Below are 27,204 nucleotides of genomic sequence, written 5' to 3'. Positions count from 1 at the left end.
GTTAAACAAGAAGAGGAACGTCTCTGTTGAATATAGTGTTTGTGCCCAGTGGAAGTGTCAGAGAAACTAGACCAATTGCCAAGATTAACACAGCCAGCGGAGGTTTCCCCTGGTCCACTGTGTAGTAATCTGTGGCTCCGCTAGCCTCTCTTGTCTGTGCTTGAACATCTGCTAAACACTCTACAATATATATGGTATGTTTCAAATTTGAAAATAAAACCAAATGTATTTTTTCATCCAACCTTTTTCAAAGGAATGAGGTGAATTAATATATTTGATTTTAAAATATACTCCTGGCAAAACACTGGAGGCAGAATCACTTTTTACATAATTTTCAACATTTGACAGGATAGTAATACATGTCATTAGATGTAGCCTAATGAAATAATAATATTTAGAAATAACTTTGTAGTAAAGGGGTGTGATTAAATGCTGAGCACCCACCTGGGTGGTGTTCATCAGTCAAGTGGGTCAGAACACACAGGTGATGTGGAAAAAGAGCATTTAAATAGCCAATTAGGCAAATATGATTAGATGGCAGAATTAAGAATATCAACAGGATACTACAGAACCCAATACCTTTTGTCATAAGTGCTATGGCAACTTACCTGCCGACTGTGAGTCATGGGGCCAGACAAAAGGTTTAGGATAAGGCCCTGAATGTTGGGACTCTATTTTTATTATAGATGAGAGCCATTTTAATGTGAAGAAATGTATATCAACTTCACTCTAATGAGCTGTTACTTTTTAGAGTTTCCCTCCATGCTCTGATCTTGGTATGACAGCTTTTAATAATTGTGCACCTTGGTGTTGGAACATACAGCAAATGATAAAACTGGATCTGCTGATACCATCTGCAAAGTTCAAAGATTACATTTTTCTAACAATAACTGAAGAGTATCCCTGTTTTCATGCACGACAGACTAAAGCTTAAGCATTTGTTTTAACAGCACTGTTTTACTGTGTTGTCATTTTAATGTTGTCTAGCATATGCATGTGCAGTTTTACTGGTGTTTGTTGCTTTCCTGGCAGGGGCCCTTGAAAAAGAGATCCTCTCCTCGATACATAAAGGATAAATGTGAAGTATAAAAATAACATAAATAAATAAATATTTGTTAACAATAAGAATGGCAATGGCAAAAATCTTAACAGCAAGAATACTGGATTAATAATTATCTTGATATTAAGAATAGTGCATTAGCAGCTAGACCAACAAGGTTATCATGTTTTTTGATATATTTGATTCACAAATGCATCTGAGAAGCATCATATTGAGAAGAATGAGCAAAGCATGTAAAAAAAGGGTCAGACTACATCACTTCCAACTTCAACAGAAGCTGTCTGCTTCAGTTTGTGGAAAATCATAATCTATTGAAAGAGCATTACACGTGACAGTATGAAGACAGTACAACAGCATCTCCTTTGCTCAGGTCAGAATACACACTACTGTGTTTGTTTTCTCTGTCAACTGACAGGCTGAATGCTGAGCTGGATTTAGAGTATGGTGCAGTGGCCTCTCACCACTCATAAACCTTAGCTACCAAATAGGATAAGGAGCAAATGACATTTTGCTGATTGCTAATAACATAAGCAAATAATAGCCCGACTCTTTCCCTGCCCCTCACCGCTCAAATGCACATACAAGGACTGGCATACACATAGTCTGATGTAAAAAGAAAATCTTACATTTTGACAGAAAGCAACCTAAGTATTCTGATAATATTGTCAAGTTATAACATCATGACAACACTGACACAGCACTATTGGAGCACTATAAAAACCCATCCCATGTCAGCTGCTAGTGTACTGCATGATTCCGGCTAAATTAATTGCAGGTGTATACATCTGATGCTAATAACAATGCAGGATATCATAAACAGGAGCAACCAGGATCAGTGTAGGATCTCCCTATGACGCACCTATGTTCACTCTTCTTAGCATCAAGATCTTTGGCAGACGGTAAACTAATCTACCTCTCCTTGATCTTCCGCATCACCTCCTTCTTTCAGCTTCCGATAGTGCTCATCTGAAGCCTTTCGTAGACCTAGGATTGACCTCCGACACCAGTTCAGTAAGCAGATACTTTCTGTAGCACTATATATTAGTCCTGAGGAGTGGAGCTCTGGCTTCATTACAAAAAAAGATGCCAGAGAATGTGTACATGGACACAGGGATCTGTTATGGATAGCAACCTGACAGACAAAGGCTTTGCATAGCGTTGCTGCTGTAGGCATGTAATGTTTACATATATGTACCTTGTGTGTTGGCTAATAATCAAATAATAAACAAATAATCAAATTAATTTGGGTGTATATTATTGGAGGTCCAACTTGATACCCATCAAGGTTTTCTACTGATCCTCTCATGTCCACACTGTCATGTCCACACTGCTACAATTGGAGCCATCCATAAATTTCAAAAGATTGCCATGGATGAATCCATACCATGTATAGCTCATGTTTGCCATCTTGCACAAAGTGCTAATGTTTGCGTTCTAACACAATGTTAAATTACCAATGAGTTTTTTTTTTTGAGGTTGGACCATTACTTGTCTTCATATGTTGATCATTGCATGCATCCTACAGTATGTTAGTTGCAATAATGCTAAGGTCTGCACTCACAGAGTCTCTGGTGAAATGAAACAGTACCTGGGAGGTCGTCCCTTAGTTTGAAATTTAATTTAGCAAACTCTTTGCTTTTACATGTATTTTTTATTATTAGGGAAACCAGAAAATGGAAAGAGATGCTCTTTTGTGCATACAAAATTTGTCAGCAAGTGATGGAAATTCTCTTTGGCTATCATACTTTGTTGTCCCAATGTCTCAGTTGGAGGCTTTGCAGTAGAGACCCTGAGACTATCATGACACAAGAAATATTTATTGTTCTGGTACCATGCCCCCATCCCCATTGGCTAATTCTGAAGTATAGGATCATGAAGAGTGGGGGACCAAGAAGGAAGGAAAGGTGAGTGGGCTTCTGGGTTGTGGGTGGGTGGGGGGGTAAAGGAAGGGTTGTTCTTTGGGGGCTTCAGAGTTTCCAAAGCCTCTTCATCAGCCATCAACCCTCCAGCAGACTTACCCTAATAGTGCATGACAAGTCTCCTTCCCTAAGATGTGGGACTGTAATCCCCCCAAGCTGACGAACTATGGAGCAGGATTTCAGATTCACAGCCTGTATTCTGTCTGTTTCTGAACATCCTGCCCTGTGTGAAGGAAGAAAAGAAGGAGAGGAGAGAAAGGGAGGGAGGGGGTGAATGAGAAGAAGGAATGACTGGTCTAGCAACGCTGGTTAACTAGAATGTGGTGGATTCCAAACTTACATACATTTAAAGGAAAATAAAACAGGGAAAACAAAAAAAAGGGGACTGCAAAAAAATCTTGACTGGATTTTGTTTTTGTACGATTTCTCCTGGCATCCATTGCTGAACAAAAGAGCGAAGTAAGTTCCACCTCACTGAATTCAATGATGTGTCAATGTTTTATAGTAAAACTTGTGCATAATTTGGAAATATTTTGTGTACTTGATTTTATGTACTTTGTATGCGGGTGTGGGAGGATAGGGAATACTCTGTGAAAGTTGTATGTGTTGAACAGGTGGCATCTAGAAAACAAACCTGTGCTTTTCTGAGCTTCTTTCATAGATTTAATTTCTGAACTTTTTAAATATTTGAATTATATGATTAGTTTACATACCAGTTACCTTCTGTTAGGCTAAATTTCTGTCCATCTACCATTACACTGAAGAAAAATATTGGCATTCAAAAAGTCTGTCCCTTCAACAACATAGTTAGCCATTCATTATATATTTGAGACAAAACTTGACCGGTTTATTTTCAGGTTAGCTATATGTTTGATTTATATTTGTATGGCTGTAGGACCTTTAGCTAACAGGATAAATAACTGTAATCAGCAACAGTAAAAGCTGTCATTATAATTAAACAACAAATGAAGCATTCACATGCTAGAACTCCAAAATCAAAACTATAATTACTGTACTGTAGCACTCCTGTCAATGTCACCAAATGCGAGACTACCCGGGTCTGTAGATGTTCTTTAATACTGGTTTAACCACTTGCAACAGTTTGCTGCACAGTTGTTAAAAACTCAGTTTAGTCCACAAGAGATTACTTTAAATATTGATCCAGCAGCAATTTAATTGATCAAGAACCAAAGTACCTAGTTGGATCTGTATCTGATAAGCTTTGTTGGAAAAACAATCAAGCACAAGCACAATTTAAAGCTACAGCACGCACATTGCAGTGAGTGCCCTTAGGATGTTCTAAAGGTGCTGATACTGTACATACTTTGCATCGAATGGAGGTTGTCATGTTTTTCAGAGACTAACATGGCAAGGCATTTGAAAAGGAGAGCATGTTTGAGCCTTTAATGTAATCCTTTAATGAACTTTACAGGTATCCAAAGTCAGAGATGACTTCCATAGAGTCCCTATCCCCATACAAGACTGCTCTTAGGGACATTAAAGTTAACACAGAGCATTTCAAATGCACAATGACTCATATTAACAAAACATTAGTGCAACATTGGCAATAACCACTTCTGAGAGCAATTGATAAAGTTTGCATTGCATTACATTACAGTGCAAAAACTTATGGAGTTATAAGACACAAATATAGTTAATTAATTCTGTTTGATAAATATTTTTGAATGCATGTTTAAATAAATAATGGCCAACATGTAAAGTGTGAATCATCAGATAATAATGATTGAAGGGGGCGGTTCTTTTTATTGTTGTTTTTGACTCAATAAAAGAATGAGAGCTCTTGTGTAGTATGTCTATACAATTGTGTTTACACTCAATGAAGCCCAGGAGTGTTCTGCAGCCTCATTCTTTTGGCCTGAAACTGACTCTTTCAGTAGCAAGATGCCAATATGGCAACCTCAATCCATCTGTTGAGCAATCCTGAAAAATCATTAAATCATTAAAATGAATTACGTCACTATCATCAGCAACAGAACATGATTTGCCCAGCTCAGCTAAATGAAATAAAACAGAATCTACAATTCAATTCATAATAATTGGGTATTAAATTTAAGTAATGCCTTTATTTAAATAATTCTGTCATGGACCACACTGTGGCAATGTAAAATGATGTTTAGAGAACTGGACTTGTGGCTCCAAGGATAGAGGTTCAATTTACAGGTGAGGCAATTTCCTTGTACTGTTGAGCAAGGTACTCATTCTGAATTGCTTCAGTAAATGGATGCTGTGTATGTCACTCAGGGTGTCAATAAGGGTGTTAAATGATTATAATGTGAATGTGTTACAATGGATTTCAATGGAATTGCAGGCTATAAAATCCAGGAAAAGCAGTGTCTTACACTTCATCTATCAAACACTTTCCACGTAAAAAGTTAGACTTTTAATTCATCTTGGACAGACTGAGTGTATGAGTCAGATATGAGTGTAATTTATCTGTAAATTCTGCACACTTCCCAGAAATGGATGAATTAGCTGGAGTCTATAGCAGGGATGTCGAACTCTGTGGCAGGCGTGCAGTCCAGGGCCAATGATGCAATGAAACAGAGATGTCAATCACCCAAAGATACACAGAAAAAGAGAGATGGGATGCAGAGTTTACAACACTAAGTGCCTGCTGAAACAGGATGAGCAAATATATTTTTGTATGACTGGTGAACTGAGTGTAATCAAGTATGGCCACTTTGCAAACATCAGAAAAACAAATATTCATATTTAATGAGCTGGATTTCTAATAAAGCTAACTTAGGAAAATCAGTATTTAGGCGCATATGCCAGGCCCATTGTGTGTATGAACAGTCTATCCATAGATTATTTTCTATGGCTAAGATTGGAATTACAGAAAATTGGATTTTCAGTAGCTCAATTCCTTAATTTAAAATGGTACCTTTCTGGGGACCACTTAGAATATACCAGGATATTCATAAGAGGATAATTTTTCTGCGGGAAATTCCTTTTTTTTCATTAATACCTTTATCACAATATAGTTACTTTGTTTCCATTTCCATTTTTCCATATAACTTGTGCATAGTTGTCACTATAACCAGCTGTTAATGATTAAAGATTATTTGAAAAGTTAAAAGCCAAGCGATTGAAATTAAATGTGTCATACATAGCATGGTCTATTAATATACATAGCTCAGATCATTCTAAACTCATTCTGTGAATCTATTGCATTGTAATGTTCAATATTGGTGTTGCATCTTCAAATACTAAAAATATTGGTTTGTTAAATACTGGAGTCTGTGGATTTCTCCATTGGCCTGAATGCCATTTGGCTCACTATTCTGGAAAAAGTCTATAGAAGTGCATAAGTCATTTGATCATGTGAGGCTCTCTTGATCTTGTATCAGTTGTTGGTGTTTTACCTTGGCAATGAACGCCTTGACACTGCTTATAACAATCAGTGGAGTAGACACTAGGGAGAAGCTAATGAGTGCTAAAAGGGACCACCCCCCCCCCCCCAATGCTTGGCTAGCATGGCATTAATGTAATGCAATGTGAATGTAATATAATGGAATGAAGCATGGTAAAATGGCAATGAAGCAGACATGATATGATTCTCTTCTCCTCTTTCTTTTCCCATTCCCTCTCAGGTCATAGCTCCATCATGGATATCGGTGGTTTGGAGACAGTGGTGGCCAACTCGGCCTATGTGGCAGCTCGTGGAAGTGTGGATGGCGGCGCAGCAGCCACCATGCGAGACAAGAAGATGCGTGCCAAGCTGTATCTACCCCACATCAAGCAGTGCGAGAACATGAAGACTACAGTAGACTCAGCCTTCGACAGCATGTGCGTTAAACAGCCTATTGGCAAGCGTCTCTTTCAGCAGTACCTGGAAAGCGAGGCCACCCATAAGCCTTCCTGTGAACTGTGGAAGGACATGGAGGACTACAATGTCTCGGACGAGAAGGATCGAAAGCAGAAGGCCCAGAAGATTGTCAACAAGTTTTATGATTCTGCCTCCAAGACCTTCTGCAAATTCCTAGAGGAAAAGGCCATCGCCCGCGTCAAGGCGGACTACACAAACATCCGGAATGACCTGTTCAAGGAGAGTGAGAAGCAGTTGCTCAAGCACCTGGAGACCAGTGCCCTCACTGGCTTCAAGAAAAGTATGTACTTCCTGCGCTATGTGCAATTTAAATGGCTAGAGGGCCAGTCAGTAAATGAGGAGTGGTTCATGGATTTCCGAGTGCTTGGCAAAGGAGGTTTTGGGGAAGTGCATGCCTGTCAGATGAAGGCCACAGGCAAGATGTATGCCAACAAGAAGCTGAACAAGAAGAGGCTGAAGAAACGCAAGGGCTACGAGGTAGGGAAGAGACAGGACTCCATTCATCACCTCAGCTCTTTCTTTTGCATTTACACTGTAAATCCCATTTATTAGTATGATATTTTTTGTTTAGCCTCTTTCGTATTTGCCATTCATGATATTGGTGTCCTATTGACTGATGTGGTTTTTTAATCCCTGATGATCAAGTCTTACCATGGGCTCTTCCGGTTCTGGAAGTTCAAAATGTTTATTGACCTTTTTTGTCAGCTCAAAATGCTTAATTGACATTTTTATTAGGAGAGGTAAATTATGACAAATAATAATCAAACATCTAAATAAGGTGTTCATTGGTAGGGCAGGCAAGTAGGTTTAGCCTTGTTCTAGTCCATTTAATAAACGCTTTTGATCATTTTTGTAATAAACAAATTATAATTTAACTTTTCAATTAGACTATCTCACTAAATATTGATATTACAATGTACAATTTAATTAATTATATAATCTAATATAAGTTCAATCATTGATATACACAAATCATGGCTATCTCTGGAGGCTTATTGCTTACTTCTGGGTATGGTCAGACAGCCAAGAAGACACACACAGACATGCACACACAGGTCAAGACTACCCAATAGTAATCCTTGTTCTTCCATCACTCATTGATTCTTCCACCCCCAGATTAGTCTTTATGTTGGTGTATATGTGTGTGAGAAAGAAAATGACTGTGCACGTCTGTCTGTTTCATAGACATTATGAAGTAAAATGAAGAGATACTGTAATGTTACAATACGGCTGCATTCATGCATAGCATACATGATTTCAGAACACTATCAATTATTTGAACAGAGGCAATACATTCAGTTGAGAGGGAAGCAAGCTAGCGTATAATTGTTTATGTTACTGGCTTGGTATTGTAAGGTAGTGAAAGTGAAAAGTGTGAACAACAAAACAATAACTGAAGCATACTCAAGCCACTTTGCCTTCCTTGATAAGTAATTACATTAACAGCTCATCTTCCAGCTAAATCCTGGGACAGATTTAAATCCATAGTAATCAATATTTATGTGTGCGCAAAGACATATATGACAACCCTAAAGGAAACCATCCTCTGTCCTGTCAGTATGCAATGCTGATGGGCAAGCGGGGCGGAGTTAGAAACAGGAGAGAGAGAGAGTAAGAGTGAAAGAGATTAAAGTGGTGAGGTGAAAGGTGAGATTATGTGAGTTATTTAAGTGCAGAGAATTAGTTTAAACTCTAAGCAGGCTGTATTTACTCAATGCAAAGAGGCTTGTGGGCAGCTGAGAAAAGCTGCGAGGTCAGAGAAGAAGAAAAAGTGTCTTTTGTAATTGTTCTCCTGCTTGTCAAAGCGTTACTAGATTAACCTTTTACATACACTGTCCTAAACCAGTCCAGAGAGCAGGTCCACAAAATGTCAAGTAACATATCACATAATATGCTTAAAATACATTTTACTGTGAGCACTGAATATGTTTGGGGTATTATGTCATGTGAATTGAATGTGCTGAGTTACAGTATACTGATTTAAATGTAATTTTCATTCTTCACCCTAAACAAGTGAAAAAACAGGTGATGATTGGCATGAATACCGCTGTGCAGCTTCAATGATTTAAATTATTATTATTTATGTTTTTGTTGGTCAACTTTTGAGAAACGTTAGGATGACCTACTAAATAGTTCCATATGCAATTTTGTAAGAACTAGGCAGACCCCTGTCAAATACCAGCAGTAACAGATGTTTGCCGCAAATATAATTTTGCAGCCATCAAAAAGGTCATCAATAACAAAATTAAAAGCAATGAATCATAATATAACACATGTATTTTGCTTAACAGGCTTAACTAGTTTACAGTTGATCCTCGGTTTTCACATTTGTGAGTAGCCTATTTACCTCCCACCTCTAGGGTTACTGTTGCTCTTAACCCCGATTTATGAACTTGTCTTCTTGTTGTAAGTCACCCTGGATGAGAACGTCTGACAAATGCCAGAAATGTAATATCACGGAATTCATAGATGTGCTTAACCTCATTATGATTATGATAATATTATTATAATTATTATTCAACATCCAGCAGATGCTGACATAACAAATAATTATTTTCCTTAGTTTTGATTAGGCTTTGTATTTTGTTTTTAAAAAATCTATAATTAAATAAAAATAAAAATATGTTATCTACACTAAAAATAAGAATTTGGAATATGCTGTCTCATTCATTTAAATCAGGATAAAGTGGTTTCTTAAATCAACTAAAAGAAAAGGTAAAATCACGCATGTCAGTTGTCAGTAAGCTGGCTTTATTCCAAGTTAGTCATGACTGAAACCCCATGCAATGGCCAAAAGGCAAAGCTGTGTCAGATATTGTACACTATCTTTAAGTCTATCTTAAGCAAGGTGTACAGTTTATTTCAAACTGGTAATGTGGTCTAGTCCAATTATTTTCACTGGAACTGTATAGAATTATAATAATCAAGAAATCAATACCTATCTAATTCTGTGCTACTAGTAATGATCTGATTGATATTTGGTGGTGGAAAATATTATATGGTTACAAATGATAAAATGTTATGTTCATTAACCTTCAGAACAAAAATAAGGGAGAGAACATAAATGAACTTTCTTTACATTTTCGACAGTTGAGAGAATACAATTGATTTTAACAATGAATAGCACCTTGCTCCTGAACTGGCAGGATGTATTTGTATTAGAATGAATTGGATCTGTCTACATTTATGCTTACCGTGTCTTTCAGGGTGCGATAATTGAGAAGAGAATCTTGGCGAAGGTGCACAGCCGCTTCATTGTGACACTGGCATATGCCTTCCAGACCAAAAATGACCTCTGCCTGGTCATGACCATCATGAATGGAGGAGACCTCAGGTGCACACTCACGACCATAGCCATGGTCAAAGATCATTTCCCTGTGGGGAGTACATTGCAAGACATAAAGCGATCTGAAATCAGTGTTGCATGGGACAATAGTGTGCATGTGTTTGTGTGTGTGTGTGTGTGTGTGTTACAAAGAGAGTGATTGGAATGCAGCTAGGATCTGTGACGAGGATCAGGTGAGGAGGAAGAGGAAGCATGTTGGTAGAGTGAATTTAGCTGCAAACATGGACTCACTTTCTTGCATTTTCAAATTTTCAAACACACACACACAAACACACACACCCTGGCCTTTCCAGTGGCCTTGTTCTAATCTCTTTGCTAATCAGTCTAAGGGATCATCCTGATGGCTAATCTGTGTGCAGGCAGTGAAGTCGACAGCTAGCATACAGCAGGATAAAGTTATTATTCAGCAGTGTGCAATGAAAGACCCAGTTCAGCCTGCTGGAGTGTTTCACTCCCTGCTGCATTTGCTATCAGGTTCTAGCCAGAGGAATGTGGTCTCCACCTATTGAGTCTGGTTTCCTCCTAGGGTTTCTTCCTACAGTACATACCATCCAGGGAGCTTTTCCTTATCATTGCCTTTGGCTATAGTATGGGTTGGGCCAGAGATATACTGTAAAGTGTACAGTGGCAGATTTTTTGTAAAACATGACCAATAAATTTGATTGATTGTTTGCTTCATACCAGGAAAAATAAAATACAAAGGCACTGTGCATGAAATGAAACTAGAAAGGATGACCGGAGAAAAAAAATGCATTTTATTCTATGTGTAGGTATCACATGTACAACGTAGATGAGAAGAACCCTGGGTTCAAGGAGCCAAGAGCATGCTTTTACACAGCCCAGATCATCTGTGGTCTAGAGCACCTTCATCAGCACAGGATCGTCTACAGGGACTTGAAGCCAGAGAATGTGCTACTGGATGATGCAGGTCCCACCATCGTCTATCTCCTGTTTTGTTGATTCAACCTCTAATACAGTGCCCTCCAAATGTATGGTAGCAGTGGGCTGAAATTAGTTATTTTTCCTAAAGACTTGAGGCATTTGGATTTGAGATCAAATGATAAATAAAGGAGACAAAACTACAGACAATTAGCTTTTATTTTGTGGTATTTACATGTGCAGATGTTTTACCATTTTACAGAAACAGCTTTTTGTGTTGAGTCCCCCCAATTTTCAGCTGAATTTAGAGATACCTTCCTGGTAGGTGAAAAAATACATTTACATGTTAAAAGGCTCTAATCACTATACCTAACCTTTATTGCAATGCCTAGTCTGATATCCAGATGTAAAGACCCAAGATTGATGCTGAACCTAGCCAAATTTGGTCTCACATAATTCCTTCATCTTTTCCTCTTGCCTCTGTGTCCCAGTGTCTCAGATGTGACCATAGACCGGATGTGATCCTTTTTTTTTTAGCGTATTCTCTGGTAGATTCTTCCATCTGAAGAAACATTACTGTCCCTCTTCACCTGTTTTCACTCTAGTTTTACTGCCATGTATTCTGTAACAGGGCATGTGAGGCTGTCAGATTTGGGTCTGGCTGTGGAGCTGAAACCCGGTAAAGACAAAACAAAAGGCTATGCCGGAACACCAGGTCAGTAAAATACATATATCGACTAATCAATCCATATTCAAAAAAACACTTAACCATTCCACTAGAAGCATAGAAGGCTATTTCAACATTTCATTGATTGAAAATATCTCTTTAAAAATCAAATCTTCACCTCAGTTAGTTGAATTGTTGGCAATCAATGTCATTTGGAATGTAAAACATCTGATTTAACAAGAGCTGGGTACAGCTCACCTGTGACACCTGCCAAAAATGGTGTTCTTTATATATGAATGAATCATGGGGATTCTTCATTGATTTATAACTCCATAATTTTGTTACTAGCTGTCAGCCAGTGAGCTTGAATATACAGTAGGACAATGATACATTTTTAAGGAGTTTTCTGATGTGCTGTTGGCTCTCTCTCTCTCAGGATTCATGGCTCCAGAACTTCTGCAAAGCAAAGAGTATGACTACACCGTGGATTACTTCACCCTGGGAGTGACACTGTATGAAATGATTGCTGCCAAAGGACCCTTTAGGATTCGTGGTGAAAAGGTATATTTGCACACGCAGGTTCCTCCTTGATGCATTTATTTACCCAATGCTTTGGTAAAATATGCCTTCATCACACTGACATACACATTGGCATACATCACATACACGTACAACATGAACGCATGTCTTCTCTTTCTCATACAGGATACATTGTAACAACTGCGCTCATTGAATAATTCAATCCCAATTGCACCATGAAAAAACACCAGTGACAAATATGCCCCAACACCCAAAATTTCTGCATTATGTAAGGTCACAATATAGGAAAAAGACATTAAGGGAAATGAGGGAAGTAAAGATTCACTCATGAAGGGTGACGCTCTCTAAGACAAAGGAGTGCTGAGAAACAGGTGCAACTCTCCTTCGACATTTAGGCTTCAAAATTAAAATTGCTCCAATACTGTTAATGCAGCATCCTCCTCTTTCCATGACTTTTTCTAAATATTGTGTTTTAAAATAACAGCACTGTTGACTGAGTAAAGAAATACAGGCAGTTTGTGCCATTTCACAAAAATCCCCCGTCAGACTATAGGTAGCAGGTGTTGACGCGAATGTGTCACTCTCTCCTCTGCCACGCTATTCAGCAACCGAATGACTGGTGCTTTGATTCAAATTTCTCTATCAAGTGCTATTGAAACAAATTTTGCACATATAATCACACAAAATGCATTCATTGCAATCCTGTGATGGAGTTGATAAAGACTTTAGGGTGGGGACGAATAAATGCGAGTGTTGTAGTTATAGAAATTATAGGTTTATAATGTTTTTCACCAAAAAGAGACTTCAAATACACTGAATAGGCTATATGACAACTGATTGAAATGTAACTGATTTGTGTGTGCACACAAACCACCAAAGCTGTACATTCTCTGTGTAATTGATGAGCAGAGGAGAGAAGGTGTATATAATGTGTAAAAGTGCACTCCAAATAGCAGGAGCAGGAGACAACAGAAGTGTGTTGAATTTGTTATGACTGAAGAAATTACTTTTTTTTAATATTACATTTTGTATTTCTTTAACTACCTTTTCCATTTTGTGTTTTGTCTTGTTTTTCACAATTTAGCGCTTTTGTCAGTGTGCCTGTAACACACTTTGATGCATTTTTCCCTTAGCCTATATAACAAAATGGCTATAATTTAGAAATACAAATGTCCTTTATATCAAGAAAAAACTTTTGCAAAATATGGTTTTGTAATCTTTATCAAATTAGATTGTTGTGGGTGCAGATATTGATGCTGTAATGCTGGACAAGCCTGATGCTGCTCGGCGTCAGGTTTGGCGGCAATAGAAAGTTTTTAAAAAGCGGCCTTTCTAGTGTTAAACTGCCCACTGCATTCGGTTATTGTGACATTGTCATGCTGCCATGTTTACTATGGTCTGATCTAGGTGGAAAACACTGAGGTGACCCGGCGGATCCTGAATGACCCGGCCTCCTACTCAGATAGCTTCAGCAAGGATTGCAAGTCTTTGTGTGAAGGCCTGCTGGAGAAAGATCCCACGAAACGACTTGGGTTCAAAAACGATACCTGTGATGAGCTGAAGAACCACCCCTTCTTCAAAAACCTCAACTGGGGCCGGCTAGAAGCAGGTGGGGAGAACTACTGTTGCCTCATTAAACACTGTTGTTACTTTTGTAAAGCACACTACAGTAAAGATGAGGATGAGGATGAGGATATTTATGCTTTTTAAAGCTTGCATGATATAAACTTTAACCTGATCTATGCATAACTGCTTAAATATTGAAACAAAACATAATCAATTTATTTTAAAAATGACAAAAATGGCATTCACATAAATCCTCACAATGTAAACACAACAGGATACCAAAATCAAAAGAAACTCCAAGGCACTCTCTTTTTTAACATTTAAAATGCCTTTATTATTGTGGCATGGTCATATTAAACCTTTAAAAACAAACTCTGATGCATTTCAACATCAAGCTTCGGTCAGGGAGTCCCTGACGAAAGCTTGATGCTGAAACGCATCAGAGTTTGTTTTTAAAGGTTTAATATGACCATGCCACGATAATAAAGGCTGTTTTTTTAAAAACCATCAAAAATATTTTCTGAGCTTAATAAATAAACCTCAGTAAACTTTTCATCATTGACATTTAACTTCTCTTTAATCATAGATGTTAAAATTAAAACTCAATTTGCTAACACCTACCCTCTTGATGAAAGAATCTAGACATTTTTACGCACTTTTTAAAATCTTTTTTGATAACTTTCCTCGCAGGCATGCTGACACCACCCTTTGTTCCTGATCCAAAAATGGTGTATGCCAAGAATATTGATGACGTGGGCGCCTTCAGTACTATCAAAGGTGTGGTTCTGGACAACAAGGATACGGAGTTCTACAATGAATTTTCCTCAGGAAACATTCCCATCCCATGGCAGGAGGAGATGATCGAGACCGGTGTGTTTGGTGAACTCAACCTCTGGCCGGGGAATGGAAAGCTGCCAAATGACCTTGACCCCAACTTTGTACCACCTGTTGAGGCCAAGGGTGGGGCTTGTGTGCTGCTTTGAGGGGGGATGGGAGAGGGAAGATGATAAAGGTTTGACCAACTGAAGTCAGTGGATCAAAATTAAAATGGAAATTTTCTATCATAATATTTATGGACCACATCATACACCTTATATCACCTCAAATCTGTGTGAAGTACCTTTGTAACTGTAAAAAAACATGCAACAGCTGTAAAATAGTTCACAAAATACAATGTACATAAGTTAACTGACTCCTGAAGTTTTCCACATGCGATTTATTCTGAGTTAATTTTCCAAAAACCTTAGGTTGAAATCTTCTGTATTCTTGTAAATTTTATTTTTCAAAGAGGTATAACAAATGTGCACAATGCATGGCTACAAGCTTCTTCATATTGGTTGCTATTTAATTGGGATTGTCCTAAAAGTCTTACTTTTAATTTTTAATCAAAGATAAGGACAGATGAATCCTGGCCAGTATCGTTTTACAGACAACAGACCATTATAGACTGTTACAGACATACCATGCCATATGTTGACCCGAATGTGACTGTGCTGGCCACAATGACACCATGACATGGCAAACAAAACACAACCTATGCAATGATGGGAAGGGTGAGCTGTGGTTGAGATGTGGTGTCTTGCTGTAACATTAAAAAAGCTGTGTCTAGAGGAGTGAAGTACATAGAAAAACCAAGATATGTGGATACATGTAAAGGTAAAGCAAGTTTCATGTCATGTAAAACAGTTTTAAAAATGCAGTGATTTCAAGTATTTAGGACCTTCTTTGTACTTTTAGTCTAATGATTTGTACTTTAGAGGGTCAAATGATTACGAAGTGAAGCCATGGTTTCCAGAGAGAACAATAATGGTAAATATCAGCAGATAAAACCTATTCGTTCTTTTGAAGCCTAATGTGGCATTAATGGATTCATGGAAAGGACATTGTTTAATTAGTTATGAAACAGGAGTGAAGCGTACTGAAATCTGAGATGCAATTTGAAATGCTTGTCAGACAGTGTTCACTTTCTGAAAGGAAAGTTTTCTATCATAAGTATTGACAAAAATATAATAATAAATTAGGCAAATTAGCAAATACCTCCTAAATGAAAGTCTATTAGGTTAATGCATTTGCAAATTTGAAGACAATATATGTTGGATTTCCGGTTTTTGTTTATTTGGTTGCAAATTATGTTAAATAATGAATACATATTTTATTTGCAGAAAGATGACACTCCATTTAGAGTTTCTGAAATAGTTTTGTGCAATGGCAGGCTCTATTGTTAGAATACATTGTCTGTAGTTATAGTACAGATTGCATAGGACTGAATTTGCAAGGTATATGCTATTGGTTCTTGTGTATGTGACAGAATTATATAATTAAGTAAAACTATTGTAATTTAGGCTTTATTCAATAAATAATGGAATCGTTAATTTAATCCAACTTGAGTCACATGATCATGTTCATTCATTTCAGTAAAACATTTACAATGCTATGCTTTCATTGATGAAACTATGTTCAATGTTAAAGCAAAGTTATGGCTGGAAGGTTTCTGACAAAATCATACTTTCGAATGGTGATCTGTTATCTGTAATGATTATCACACATGTATATATTTTAGATACACATACGGGTCTTTGCATTATTTACATAATGGAAACAGAATGGGGGGGAGGGGGGTACAGCACAGTGTTGCAGTGTCATACTGTCAGCTCGCAGCAAGTAGATCCTGGAATCGAATCTCGGCCATGGCCCACCCCCGTGTGGAGCTTGTATGTTCTCCCCATGTCCACATGAGTTTCCTCTGGGTGCCCTGGCTTCCTCCCACAGTCCAAAGACGACATAAAGGTTACGCTAATTCGACAGTACATTCCTTGAAGGAATGAGCGTGTAAGTGAATGTTGTGTGTGCCCTGCGATGGATTGGTGACCTGTCTAGAATGTATTCCTGCCTCTGCCCAATGCATGTTAGGGGCCTCAGGGGCCCTGACCAGCAGTAACTGTGTTAGATAATTGAATTTTTATTAAACAAGCCTCTATGAATTTGAACTGGAAAAAAAGATTAAAGATTGGAATAAAATGTAATTCAATTCAAATAAATTGTACTCATTTACAGAACAAGAAAGCCCCTGCCATCAGTTATTATTATATACATTACAAATAAATTACAAATAAATGTATTTATTAAACTACAAAATGCAAATGAGGTATAAAAATATTCAATATTAAAAATATTAAAGAGGGCAATTAAGGTATGTATTTGTTTAAATATATACACAAACAATTAATTTATGTTTAAATATTTAGAGGCAAATTTGGTAGGTAGCTATGGCTATAGGCTAAGGTCTTTTCAGAATGATGATCTATTGTATATCAAAAACAAAGTATTGTAAGCTTAGTGATGATGTATATATATGAGATGTATGACAACATAAACATTCTGAATAAAATATTTTGAGCAACTGTGTAATTGTATGGTTGTTATTGTGTCATATTTGTACAATAAACATAATGTAGTTTTCATCCATTAACTCCCATGCTGCGTGTAAAGTGACATTATGCCTCCACAGATGTGCCTCACTGGATAAGCATGCCTACCAAGTAACCCAAGTCCTTCTTATCTTGGCAAGCCTTATATATTTGCATTGCTTGAGCATCATTTATGGTACAATGTACATTGTATTATAAAGCAATTTAGCCTTACTGTAATATCGAACATACTGCAATGTATTACAGTTAAATTAAGAGTTAAATATATTTGGTAAGAGTTGCTCGGTGTGTGATTTCTCTCTAACTTCAAGGGTACCCATTTTTAGGAAGCAATCTACATACCCTATTTTTACTTTTAACCAAATTTGGGATCCCCATTTTCTGCGATATTTTCTTTTTGGGAGAGCAATGACTGGCTTAAGTAAAGTGTATGTCAGTCACAAAATAAAGGGATTATGACTGTTTACTAACTTTATTGTGAAATCTTATAATTGGCAATGATTCATTTTTATGTAATTATGTAGTTCTCAGTTAAGTGGTCTGGATGTCTGTAAAAGACCCCTAGTTACAATAGATTACACATAAATGGCTACATCATATTGAAGTTATTTATTTGATTATTCAGCCAACCATTGCTGGATTGAGAGTGACAGGGTCCTTGCTTTTTAAGTATTATTTTGGTAACACATTTCACTGAAATAGAACGATTAATGGATGGAACAACAATGGGTGACTAAAGTTGTAAGTTATTAAATGGTTTATGGCGTCTATGCATTAACAAGAAAATTGTGTTCTATAATGTGTTAAGACATGTATGTTTTAAAATTAAAATTCAACAGGTACTGTGAGAAATCTCTGCTATAGAATAAATGATTTGACTTAAAAATGAACAACCATCAAAAAATAAAAATAAAAACAAATAAAAAATGTGAAATTACAGTACGCCAAGTTCTTTTTGCCCCCTGGTGGCCAGATATTTGCATTTACTTCAACATGGACTCACTTAACAGGTTGTGTTGTGTCTGACAAGCAGCGATGGACAATATTTCAGTTATATTCATTTGAAATACGTATTTAAAATGCATGCATCAAAGTATTTTGTTATTTGCATCTTAGCCTATGTAGCATGATGTAATTGTCTCACGATAGCGGTTTTTATATATTTTCAAAATACTCTAAATACATCTTGAGCTTCATCTTATCAAATTATTTCATAGCCTTACATACAAACAGCCTCTCTGATCTATCTCCATTCACTTTGAAAAAAACATGATAAAGGAATAAACTTGTGTAAGATACAGTCCATACAATTACATTATTTAACCTTTACACAGACAATATCTTTATTTCAGGATGCAATATACATTTGCATAATAAATGCAATTGCATTCCAAGTCTTAAATTGAGCACAATGTTGTAATTAAATGCTGTAAAATATTCTAATATCTATTTGAATATTTTTTTGCATAAGATCTATTCAATTCAAATTACCCTATCGATAATTGTACATTTATTTTCCTTATTAATTATGCTATAATGTAGCACTGTAATATTTCATTAATTTCAAGCAGGCTTTGGGTGGATTTTTAAAGTTTTTTAATAAGGGAATAAGAAACCATTCCCTCACATTTTTATGGTTAATCCAACTGGTTGTTGTCAAAATAAAAATAACAATAATCTTACATAGTGTTCTAGCAGATGAAAGCCATTTGGAAAGGACAGCACAATATGCTTGTAGGGAAAATATGGGTCATTGTAGGTGTAGGGAAAGAATTTGGAAACACAATGAAGTGAGAAAAAAGTAGGAGAATAGGGATAAAAAGTAAGTGGGAGGTTAGGAAGACAGAGGACTTATGAGTGTCATGGGTAGTTGAGAACCAGAGCAAGGAGGTTAGCATAAGATACGTTTTGGGGTAGGATCCAGTTTGATGATGAATATGGAATGATGGGTCAAGGGTCAGGAAAGATGGTGTATCAATAAGCTGAGGTGAAGGGGGCAAGGAAAAAGAGGTTCAAAACATGGATCCACGCAGTATACCCATTGGATATCCCATTGCTTAAGGTGAGAAAGGGCAACTGTGGGAGGAGATAAAGCTGTGCTTCTGCAAGGCCCAGTCCAGATCCACATCCTGTCCTTGAACTTGGATCAGTGACAGGCAGCCCTCCAGCCATTGGGAATCGCTATCGCCTGTCAAAAGGAAGACCGCACAAAGTATTAGGCTGAAGTCTGCATTCATTCAAATCTTTGATCTTTTGCTTATCAAAATATAACTAGGTAATGCCAATGGTAACATTTTTTGCATAGGTACTTCTTATTTTTGTGGAACAGAATCAAGAGAGAAAAAAATTGTTTTGAGAGAAATGACAAAAGATACTAGATTTTAAATTTTCCAGGGTTTATTATGAACGTAGTGTGGTGTTCCATTCTGCCATTTCACCAACCTACCTGGTACTCCCCCGAAAGCCAGGACCATCCCTTTGTTCCACATTGTCACCCAGTCATGTGTAACGTCCACCAGCTTTGATAGCTGCTGCTGGCCAAGCTCCACTTGGACTGCATGGCCTGATAATTTCAGGGCCAGACTATGTGGACCTAACTTCAGAGTTGCAGTTTGTGTGCCAAATGTCACTATAAGCTCCTATAACACATGTGAACACACATGAAAAAGACAGTGAATTTGGAGTTAGGGAAAAAAGGTTAAAAAAAATCACTTTCATTGGAACTACTAAAGATAGTTTATTTGAAAGATGTAAGTGCATGGCTTACAAAGGATCATTATTTATGAATGTGATGTATGTGACAATATATTCTTAGACATTTAATAGTGCCAGTACATTTTAAATATGTTTCATAGTGTAGAATTATTTAACCTGTAAGATCAGTTAAAGCAATTGTTAGTGATAGAGAAAGCAAAATAGAGGGCGGAGAAGACTGAGGGGATAGAATAGGAAAAATGGAACTGGAATCCAATACAGTTGAGGCGGATTTAAGGATTCGGGAGTTGGGGGGATTTTTTTTACCATGAATAATGTGTCCCTCCTACAAGTCTATGTAGCAAAAGGATAAGCTGTGTACATGCCTGCATATGAGAGTATGTGCATTTGTGCGAGTGTGTGCATGTATGTTTATACCGCCGTTTGCGCCTTGGCAGTGATGGTGAGCACTGGCTTGTCCTGGGAGCCCGTGAGGCTCAGAACAGTTCCATTCCACTCCGAGGAGTGTCCCTGGATCTTCACCTCAGCTCCACCCTCATCCATTTGCTTTGCTGGAAAGTCTGCAATTCACAGGACCTTCAGGAACGTATTCCCCTTTATTCCCATCTGTTCTACAAACTTTCATATACATCTGCTGTTTCATGCCTATTCTACTTCACACTAACACTACTAACTCCTCACCTCACCATTTTCTTGTGCTTCCGACCTCATAGCAGAAGCTTAATGATTGGCAAGTCAAATATTGTATAATACCAGGTATATATATATATATATATGTGTATATTGTTTGTTCAAACATGTTGTAGTATCAGAGAAGGAACAATATGCTTGCTACAACATAGAGTGGATACAGTGCAGTGCTGCAATACAGCAGATCTCAAATGTATTCATGAACTTAAGAAAATGTAGGATGAAAAAAGATGCTGCCATAAGAAAGTCACATGATGCTGACCCTGCTGTTCTGTTGTATTATTTATGGCAATATGGTAAATTAAATAGGTTTCACCTATCAGTAAGAAGATACATGTCAATTTACCCATAACATACTATCAGAATGGTGAATCAGGAATTCAATTAAAAGGGCAACATCTGCTAATTTTGGACTTTTTATATCTTCCTGTCACAATTTCTAGCAATCAATTTTCCAGCTCCATGAAAAAATACCAAACTTTTTTTCCCCCAAACTACTTCCCAAAGGGGGGAATTTTCAATCATGTGCAGCTTTAACAGGAGGCCAATTTAACATTTTCATTTATTTGAGCAGAGGCCCTTTCTAGTTAATGAATGAATGCTTTTTTTCAAAGTTTACCGCATGTATGAATAAATTTGTTTGCTAATGTGGATAAAAAGGTTTAATAATGCAAGACAAAATACCGACAAAACCAGATCCATAACAGATGTTGTGGAGTACAGGAACCAACATATTTCCCATCATACAGCAGACAAGTAAAAACTAGAGCTATTCGCGCTCTTGTGGTGAAGAACTGAAGAGGGCGCCTATCATTCAAGGCCTGTTATCTTATCATCTCTCACCTGAGGAGTTAAACAGAGCCAGGCCGGTCCCAGGGAAGTAGCTGCCTTTTTGGATCTCATCGAAGCAGGGACGGAGCTCCTCATTAACGTCTATCTCCCAGGGGGTGCTGAGGTTCAGCCAGTTACCTGCTCGCACACAGCCATCCATCTCTGTCCGAAGCTGGGCATATAGAGAGAAAGACAGAGGTATAGGGTAATAGATAGCTTTGGGCCATACTACCATGAAGTGTTAAATCTAAGGCCATGAAATGTTCTGAGGTGCATTATAGAGAATGAATTGAAGATAATGAGACACATGCACAGTCATCATACTTGTGGAACAATATGTCAAGCATTTAACTCTAGGCCTGTGAACTGGTTCTACCATTAGACTTGCTCCTTTAAAAAGTAAGTATTAATGAGTTGAAGAATCTGTAGGATGTATTAACTCTGGGTATGTAAAAAAAACAAAAAACAAATATGCAAGTAACGTAAAGATGATTTAAAGAATCAAAGAAACACAGTCAGACCGGATTTAAAAGCTCCAGCTCTCTGACAAGGATTCCACCAAGTGAGAGACGCATTTTTCCTTCCAAGTTATAATCTTCTGGATTGGTGTGCAGTCCCAGCACCAATGCAGCTGTGCCGTCTACTTCCAACACCACAAAGACACCCTCGCTGCGAAGTTCCACCTGGTGGAGAGTGTGAGGCGGAACAGATATTAATATTCGTTTTGAGTATTAGACAAGAATTATACTATATGAGAAGTATCACACACAATTTAAGATGAACCTATCCCTAATTGACACGTAATATCCTCATGCAGTTTTTATAATGTTGCTGAGGTGTTTTCTGTTATTGCTTTGTGTATAAGCCCTGAAATGGTCAAGGAGATATGCCAGAATGCACATGTTTAAATGTTTACTGCAGGATCCTATACAATCAGCCAATGTCATTTTTTCTCCAGGGAATCTAGTATACTCTGTCGTTGTGACAGGGATACAGGACCCATTTACACAAAATAAGTTAAACAAGAAAAAAAAGAAAAAACACAAAGACTGGGTTCAGAAGAGGGAAGCGATATTTGCATGAGGGATGGCATTTCAGGTAAACAAATTGAGATCCCCAGTGTATAACTGGTCCTGTGGAGGTTTTACTAGTTTATGGCACAAAGTGGTACATTGTGTATCACAGAGAAAATGACAGAGCCCACAATGCGAATGGAGATCTGTCAGATCAGTCAACAACTGGATGCACCCCACTGCCTGCATTGTGCGGTCAGGCCTGCTACCTTGTGCCACTTTCCATCATTGAGCTTGGGGCCACCTGCCACACTGGTCAGTGTATTTGCTTTTCCGACTTGCATCTCAGGCACACCCCCCCTCAGTCCAAGCACAAACCAGTCTGCGCCCCCTTTCGTGTCTCCATAAAACACCACTCCCTCAGGGTCTAGTGTTCTGAACTCAAATGAGGACTTAATGCTGCAGAAGACAAATGGAAAGAAAGCTGGTGTGTTTACCACTTTTAGCATAACAGTTCATGACATTTTCAATGTTTTGCTTTATATCTGTTGATATCTAAATCTAAAATGCTACTTTCAAATGCCACAGAACTGGAATGATATGCATACATAGTATATGTATAGCAATTATTTAATGTCATTACATGTCAAAGAATATGGTCGTTGACATATGATAATAATATGATGACATAAGATTTACTGACCTGGTAATTTCTGTCAGGTTTGCACTGGTGTTCATCAAGGGTGATTTGGAACCCCATCGTTGGCCAAGATTGATGGACCCCCTTCCTGATATCAGTCGCTACACAAATCACAAAACACTCTCACACCTACACAAACAAAGCACACGACTCACACCACTTCTACATAGTCATCCTGCATTATCATATACAGAACACAGATGCATGGTACATACTACTATATAACTACACATACACAAACACAAAACATACTGCCACGGGCCATCATAGACAGCACACACAAATACTTTCACTCTCCCACACATACTCTAACACCACTCTTACACTCAATATTCACAGTCAAAGTCCTATTAAGCAGTATTTCATATACACCCTTACACTCTCATACACGACATGACATTTTCAGAAGATAGAGATATTACCTCTGGAGAACTGTTCAAACATGGTTTGAGCCCATAGCAAAAGATAGTCTTTAATATAAAGTGATGTTTAGAATATAGAGTGATGTTTAGGATGATAAACCTTAGTTTTGACAATATGTATCTTAGTGCTTGTTTAATTTCCACCTAAGTGACATATCATACATCAAATTCAAAGAAATGTTTTTCAAAGAAAATTTGTGGTTTCAGCTGAGTCAAACTGTGCGCAAAATTCGGGATTCTTGTGATTCAGGAAAACTGAGGGTGTAGCTGTCAGATTCCTAAATTACAATTGAACTGAGCATGTGCTTTGTTGGCGGCAGTCAGAACCCAAAGTCCAATGCATTCCCCTTGACTGAGAACAAAGCCTGAACTGCATCAGTGCATTTCTGATCTTGATAACCCTTTTAAATTCATAACATTGTCATTGTAGCTACTTTGATCTCATTTTTAACATTGTGGGGATGTTGTGTGTGACGTGTTATGTGCTTACTGTGCTATAAATGTCATTGTGGTGGCAGGCCTACCTCTTTTTCAAGCAGCACAGTTACACCCAATACACCCAACTGTTTTTTAAATAATGTGCTTAGTCGTCACAACTGACTAGGATTTGTGGGATTTAAAAGACCTAAACTTGTACCTAAACGCATCTTACTGTATATGGAATGCATAAGAGGTCCACATAAGATTGTTGAGGATATGATAGCATTATTTTTATTTTAACACTTGGTAAAAATGCTAATTTGAGAGTTAGAAAATCACTGGCGACATGCTGAGTATTGACCCTGTTTCTTCAGAAAAGAAAGCAGAGATCAGGTAGTATAAAAAGATGTTCGGGTAACACTTCATGTCATGAGTCAGGCCCACGGTGTATAAAAGCTGACTTACTGTTCTGTCCCTGCTTCCGCTTCCTTCAACTGCTTGTCCCAAGCAAGTGGAGCTCATACAGAGCAGTAGCAGTATGACCTCCCAGGGGCCCATTCTTCAGCACGCTCAGATATTCAGCAGGTGTCCGACAAACTATGGCAACCCTCTTCTCCGCGGTCTCTCTGCAAATGCATGAATAAGCCGGTCCTGTCTTTGACCCTGTGAACAAATGATTGTCACTGCTGCATGTTTGCCAAGAAAGGTAAGAGAGTAAACATGTTGAAATCACAGTTCTGCTCTACCTACACCAGAATTATCGATCATGGGTATTGTATATTTGTTCCTGAATTAGTTTGTGAGTGTGTGTGCATGTGTGTGTAAGAGAGAGAGAGAGAGAGAGAGAGAGAGAGAGATTAGGGGAGGTGCCTGAGCAAAGATCAGTAGTCATGACTGTGTTTGGTTCAGGAACTGGCCTTTTTGTTTTATTATAATGCACTGTGTCTTTCTTATGTACTGACATCATATTTGTAATTGAATGAATTTCCTGTTTGTTTCTTTACTATTATTCTGAACATCATGCAACAAACTGAGCAATAATTATGTCATTTGCAAACTTACCAAATTACTGAGCCATTGCAGTTGAAATTTACGAACTTCAAAATGGCAATGAGATCACCATACCAAGAAATTAGTTTTAAATAATTTTAGGTTTTGGAATATGATATATCCAAAAACATTACTCATGTACTCTGATAATTGTTATTTGGTATTTTGAATAACATCTGGATGAGGTATTTTAGTACAAGCAGGAAGCAGAACTTTGAATGTTGCCAGTTTAGGACCCTTACCAGCCCCTGAATATAAAGGAGAACGAAGCAGGTTTCCCCACTCCACCGGTCCTCCAACTTTCTAGGGATAGGATAAACGGCTAAATCTGTGTTTGCTGGGTCAGTGCCCTTTACAAAATAGCTGACTTCTGCTGGCCAGTTACGGAGAAACCTTGACTTGCTCTGTGTTAGCTTTGACTGTATGTGTTCAGAGCGTGGGCGTGTTCTTTATTTCTTCGGGCTGGCACCTTTCCTGTTTGTTTAATGAAATGTTAGTATCCATTTCCAAAAGAAATTGTAGCTTTTCATAAATATCTATCACTAATCTATCACTAAAAAATAACTTTTTTTATTTTTAAATTTGTTCTTCAGGATTATGTCATAATACATAGTGACCCATTTGATTTCATGTACTTATGTGCTGTTCTCATCTTCTCATAGCAGCAATTTGATAACTGACCAGAGAGCATGGGTCTTCTGAACAAATTAGCCTCAGGGAAGAACTCAGTGTAGACAGCACTGTTGCCTCACACCCAGAAGGACCCCGGTTTGAATCCTGGGCGGGGCATCTCTGTGTGGAGTTTGCATCTTCTACCCCCTCATGGGTTTTTGCTTCGATTTCTTCCCACAATCCAGAGATATGCAGGTTTGTTTACTTTTTTAGCTTTGCTGTGTTCACAATCACCCCAAGTACACGATTTCAGGCAACTAGCTACAAAATGTAACTAGCAGGATAGAGTAAATGGTACTTATAGGTCCAACTGAAAACATGCCAACTCTGCATTGCTTTTCATCCCCTGTGTGATTTTAACTGACGCCATCGAGGAAAAGCAATTCCAAAATCGATTCTGGTTCTTTGAATGAGCCCTCTCAGCTTGATGTTTTGCCTAGCTGTACTTGAGCTTTTTCACATACGCCATTGCAGTAGCTAGCTACAAAAACTCTGCTTAAGCCTACCCAACAGGCTCTAAAGGCCCAATCCTCTCTAGCACTGACACCAGGTATAATATTTTGTTTTTCAAAAAATTTGTTTTTTTTCCTGTCATTCGTTTAATGTAGTTAAATGCTCATTTGAATAATTTTACTTTTGTTTGTATAACTTAGTCTAAGGTTCAGTTGGGTAGTTGACTTCAGTCATGTCTGAATTTCTTGCACTTGCCTTCTAGGGAATTACTGCTCTTCGATCACTGATCTTTGTACTTGTGTTTACATTGTAAGTCACTGGATAAGAGCACCTGCTTAAAGTCAGGAAGGGAATCTACAGGCTCCCATTTCTCCATTGTGTATCCAGCTAGTGCAGTGGTGTGTCCTATGGCACAGATTGAACCCAGGCCGCATATGCTGGCTACAGCATAGAGTTGTGAATAATTACATTGGGTTGAATGAATTATTATGAATAATTTTCTGTAGCATCACCCAGCGAGGATAGTAGCAGCCCAGCTGGCAGTTGAAGAATAAGCAATTGGCTAGCCTTGCACATTTCAGGATGAACCTCTTAGTGGACAGCCTCATTGAATTGATGGGGGATGTTGCCAGATGTTAACTGTTAGCGATCACAAAACCTTATTGAAGTTTTCACAATTTTGCAGTAAGAATGTGACGCATAAGTTGTGGTGCTTAGCAACATTGTAGATATGTTTTTACAATTCTTTTTGCCACTCAAAAGTACAATTTTCCAGCTATGTTGTAAATCGGTCAAGATCACACTTAAACCTTCTCCACAAAGAAATTATTTAAAAACAAATTTGTAAATTAACAAAATTACAAGAACATAAAATTTCACAGCTTTCCTAATAATGTTATTTGCCTTGCTGGATACTAACGTTACAGGCTTACTGGCTAGTATCATACTACTGGATTATGGCTGTGGACTTTCAGTTCAACAGG

General features: G+C 37.8%; 3 protein-coding genes across 3 annotated transcripts in view; 2 read left to right on the top strand and 1 right to left on the bottom strand.

Moving 5' to 3' along the window:
• hdlbpb (high density lipoprotein binding protein b) overlaps positions 1-27,204 on the top strand; it is a 118,169-nt gene that overhangs the window by 49,243 nt on the left and 41,722 nt on the right. The window lies entirely within an intron of this gene.
• On the top strand, positions 3,197-16,204 carry grk1b (G protein-coupled receptor kinase 1 b). Its single transcript, XM_064328840.1, has 8 exons — positions 3,197-3,438; positions 6,594-7,306; positions 10,036-10,163; positions 10,946-11,103; positions 11,686-11,769; positions 12,158-12,282; positions 13,669-13,870; positions 14,518-16,204. Exons 2-8 carry the CDS (start codon positions 6,608-6,610, stop codon positions 14,808-14,810), a joined length of 1,689 nt encoding a protein of 562 aa, XP_064184910.1. The 5' UTR covers positions 3,197-3,438; positions 6,594-6,607; the 3' UTR covers positions 14,811-16,204.
• shbg (sex hormone-binding globulin) lies at positions 18,835-24,813 on the bottom strand. Its single transcript, XM_064328841.1, has 9 exons — positions 24,797-24,813; positions 24,512-24,709; positions 23,208-23,305; positions 22,774-22,963; positions 22,013-22,174; positions 21,504-21,663; positions 20,388-20,530; positions 19,702-19,894; positions 18,835-19,443 (listed from the first exon to the last, which is right to left on the bottom strand). The coding sequence occupies exons 2-9, from the start codon at positions 24,602-24,604 to the stop codon at positions 19,313-19,315; spliced, it is 1,170 nt and encodes a 389-aa protein (XP_064184911.1). The 5' UTR covers positions 24,605-24,709; positions 24,797-24,813; the 3' UTR covers positions 18,835-19,312.

The sequence above is a fragment of the Anguilla rostrata genome, chromosome 3 (genome assembly GCF_018555375.3).
Source record: "Anguilla rostrata isolate EN2019 chromosome 3, ASM1855537v3, whole genome shotgun sequence".
NCBI classification, from domain to species: Eukaryota; Metazoa; Chordata; class Actinopteri; order Anguilliformes; family Anguillidae; genus Anguilla; species Anguilla rostrata.
The sequence above is the reverse complement of the archived record's forward strand: the minus strand, read 5'-3'. Positions and strand labels throughout refer to the sequence as shown.

Excerpts from the sequence above, each read along its gene's own strand:
- shbg (XM_064328841.1), bottom strand. The coding sequence starts at position 24,604 with ATGGGCCCCTGGGAGGTCATACTGCTACTGCTCTGTATGAGCTCCACT. Across the intron at positions 22,964-23,207 it reads AACCTGACAGAAATTACCAG|CATTAAGTCCTCATTTGAGT; the intron begins GTCAGTAAATCT and ends TGTCTTCTGCAG. Across the intron at positions 21,664-22,012 it reads AGCTGGAGCTTTTAAATCCG|CTTCGGACAGAGATGGATGG; the intron begins GTCTGACTGTGT and ends CTATATGCCCAG.
- grk1b (XM_064328840.1), top strand. The coding sequence starts at position 6,608 with ATGGATATCGGTGGTTTGGAGACAGTGGTGGCCAACTCGGCCTATGTG. Across the intron at positions 11,104-11,685 it reads TGTGCTACTGGATGATGCAG|GGCATGTGAGGCTGTCAGAT; the intron begins GTCCCACCATCG and ends ATTCTGTAACAG. Across the intron at positions 13,871-14,517 it reads CTGGGGCCGGCTAGAAGCAG|GCATGCTGACACCACCCTTT; the intron begins GTGGGGAGAACT and ends CTTTCCTCGCAG.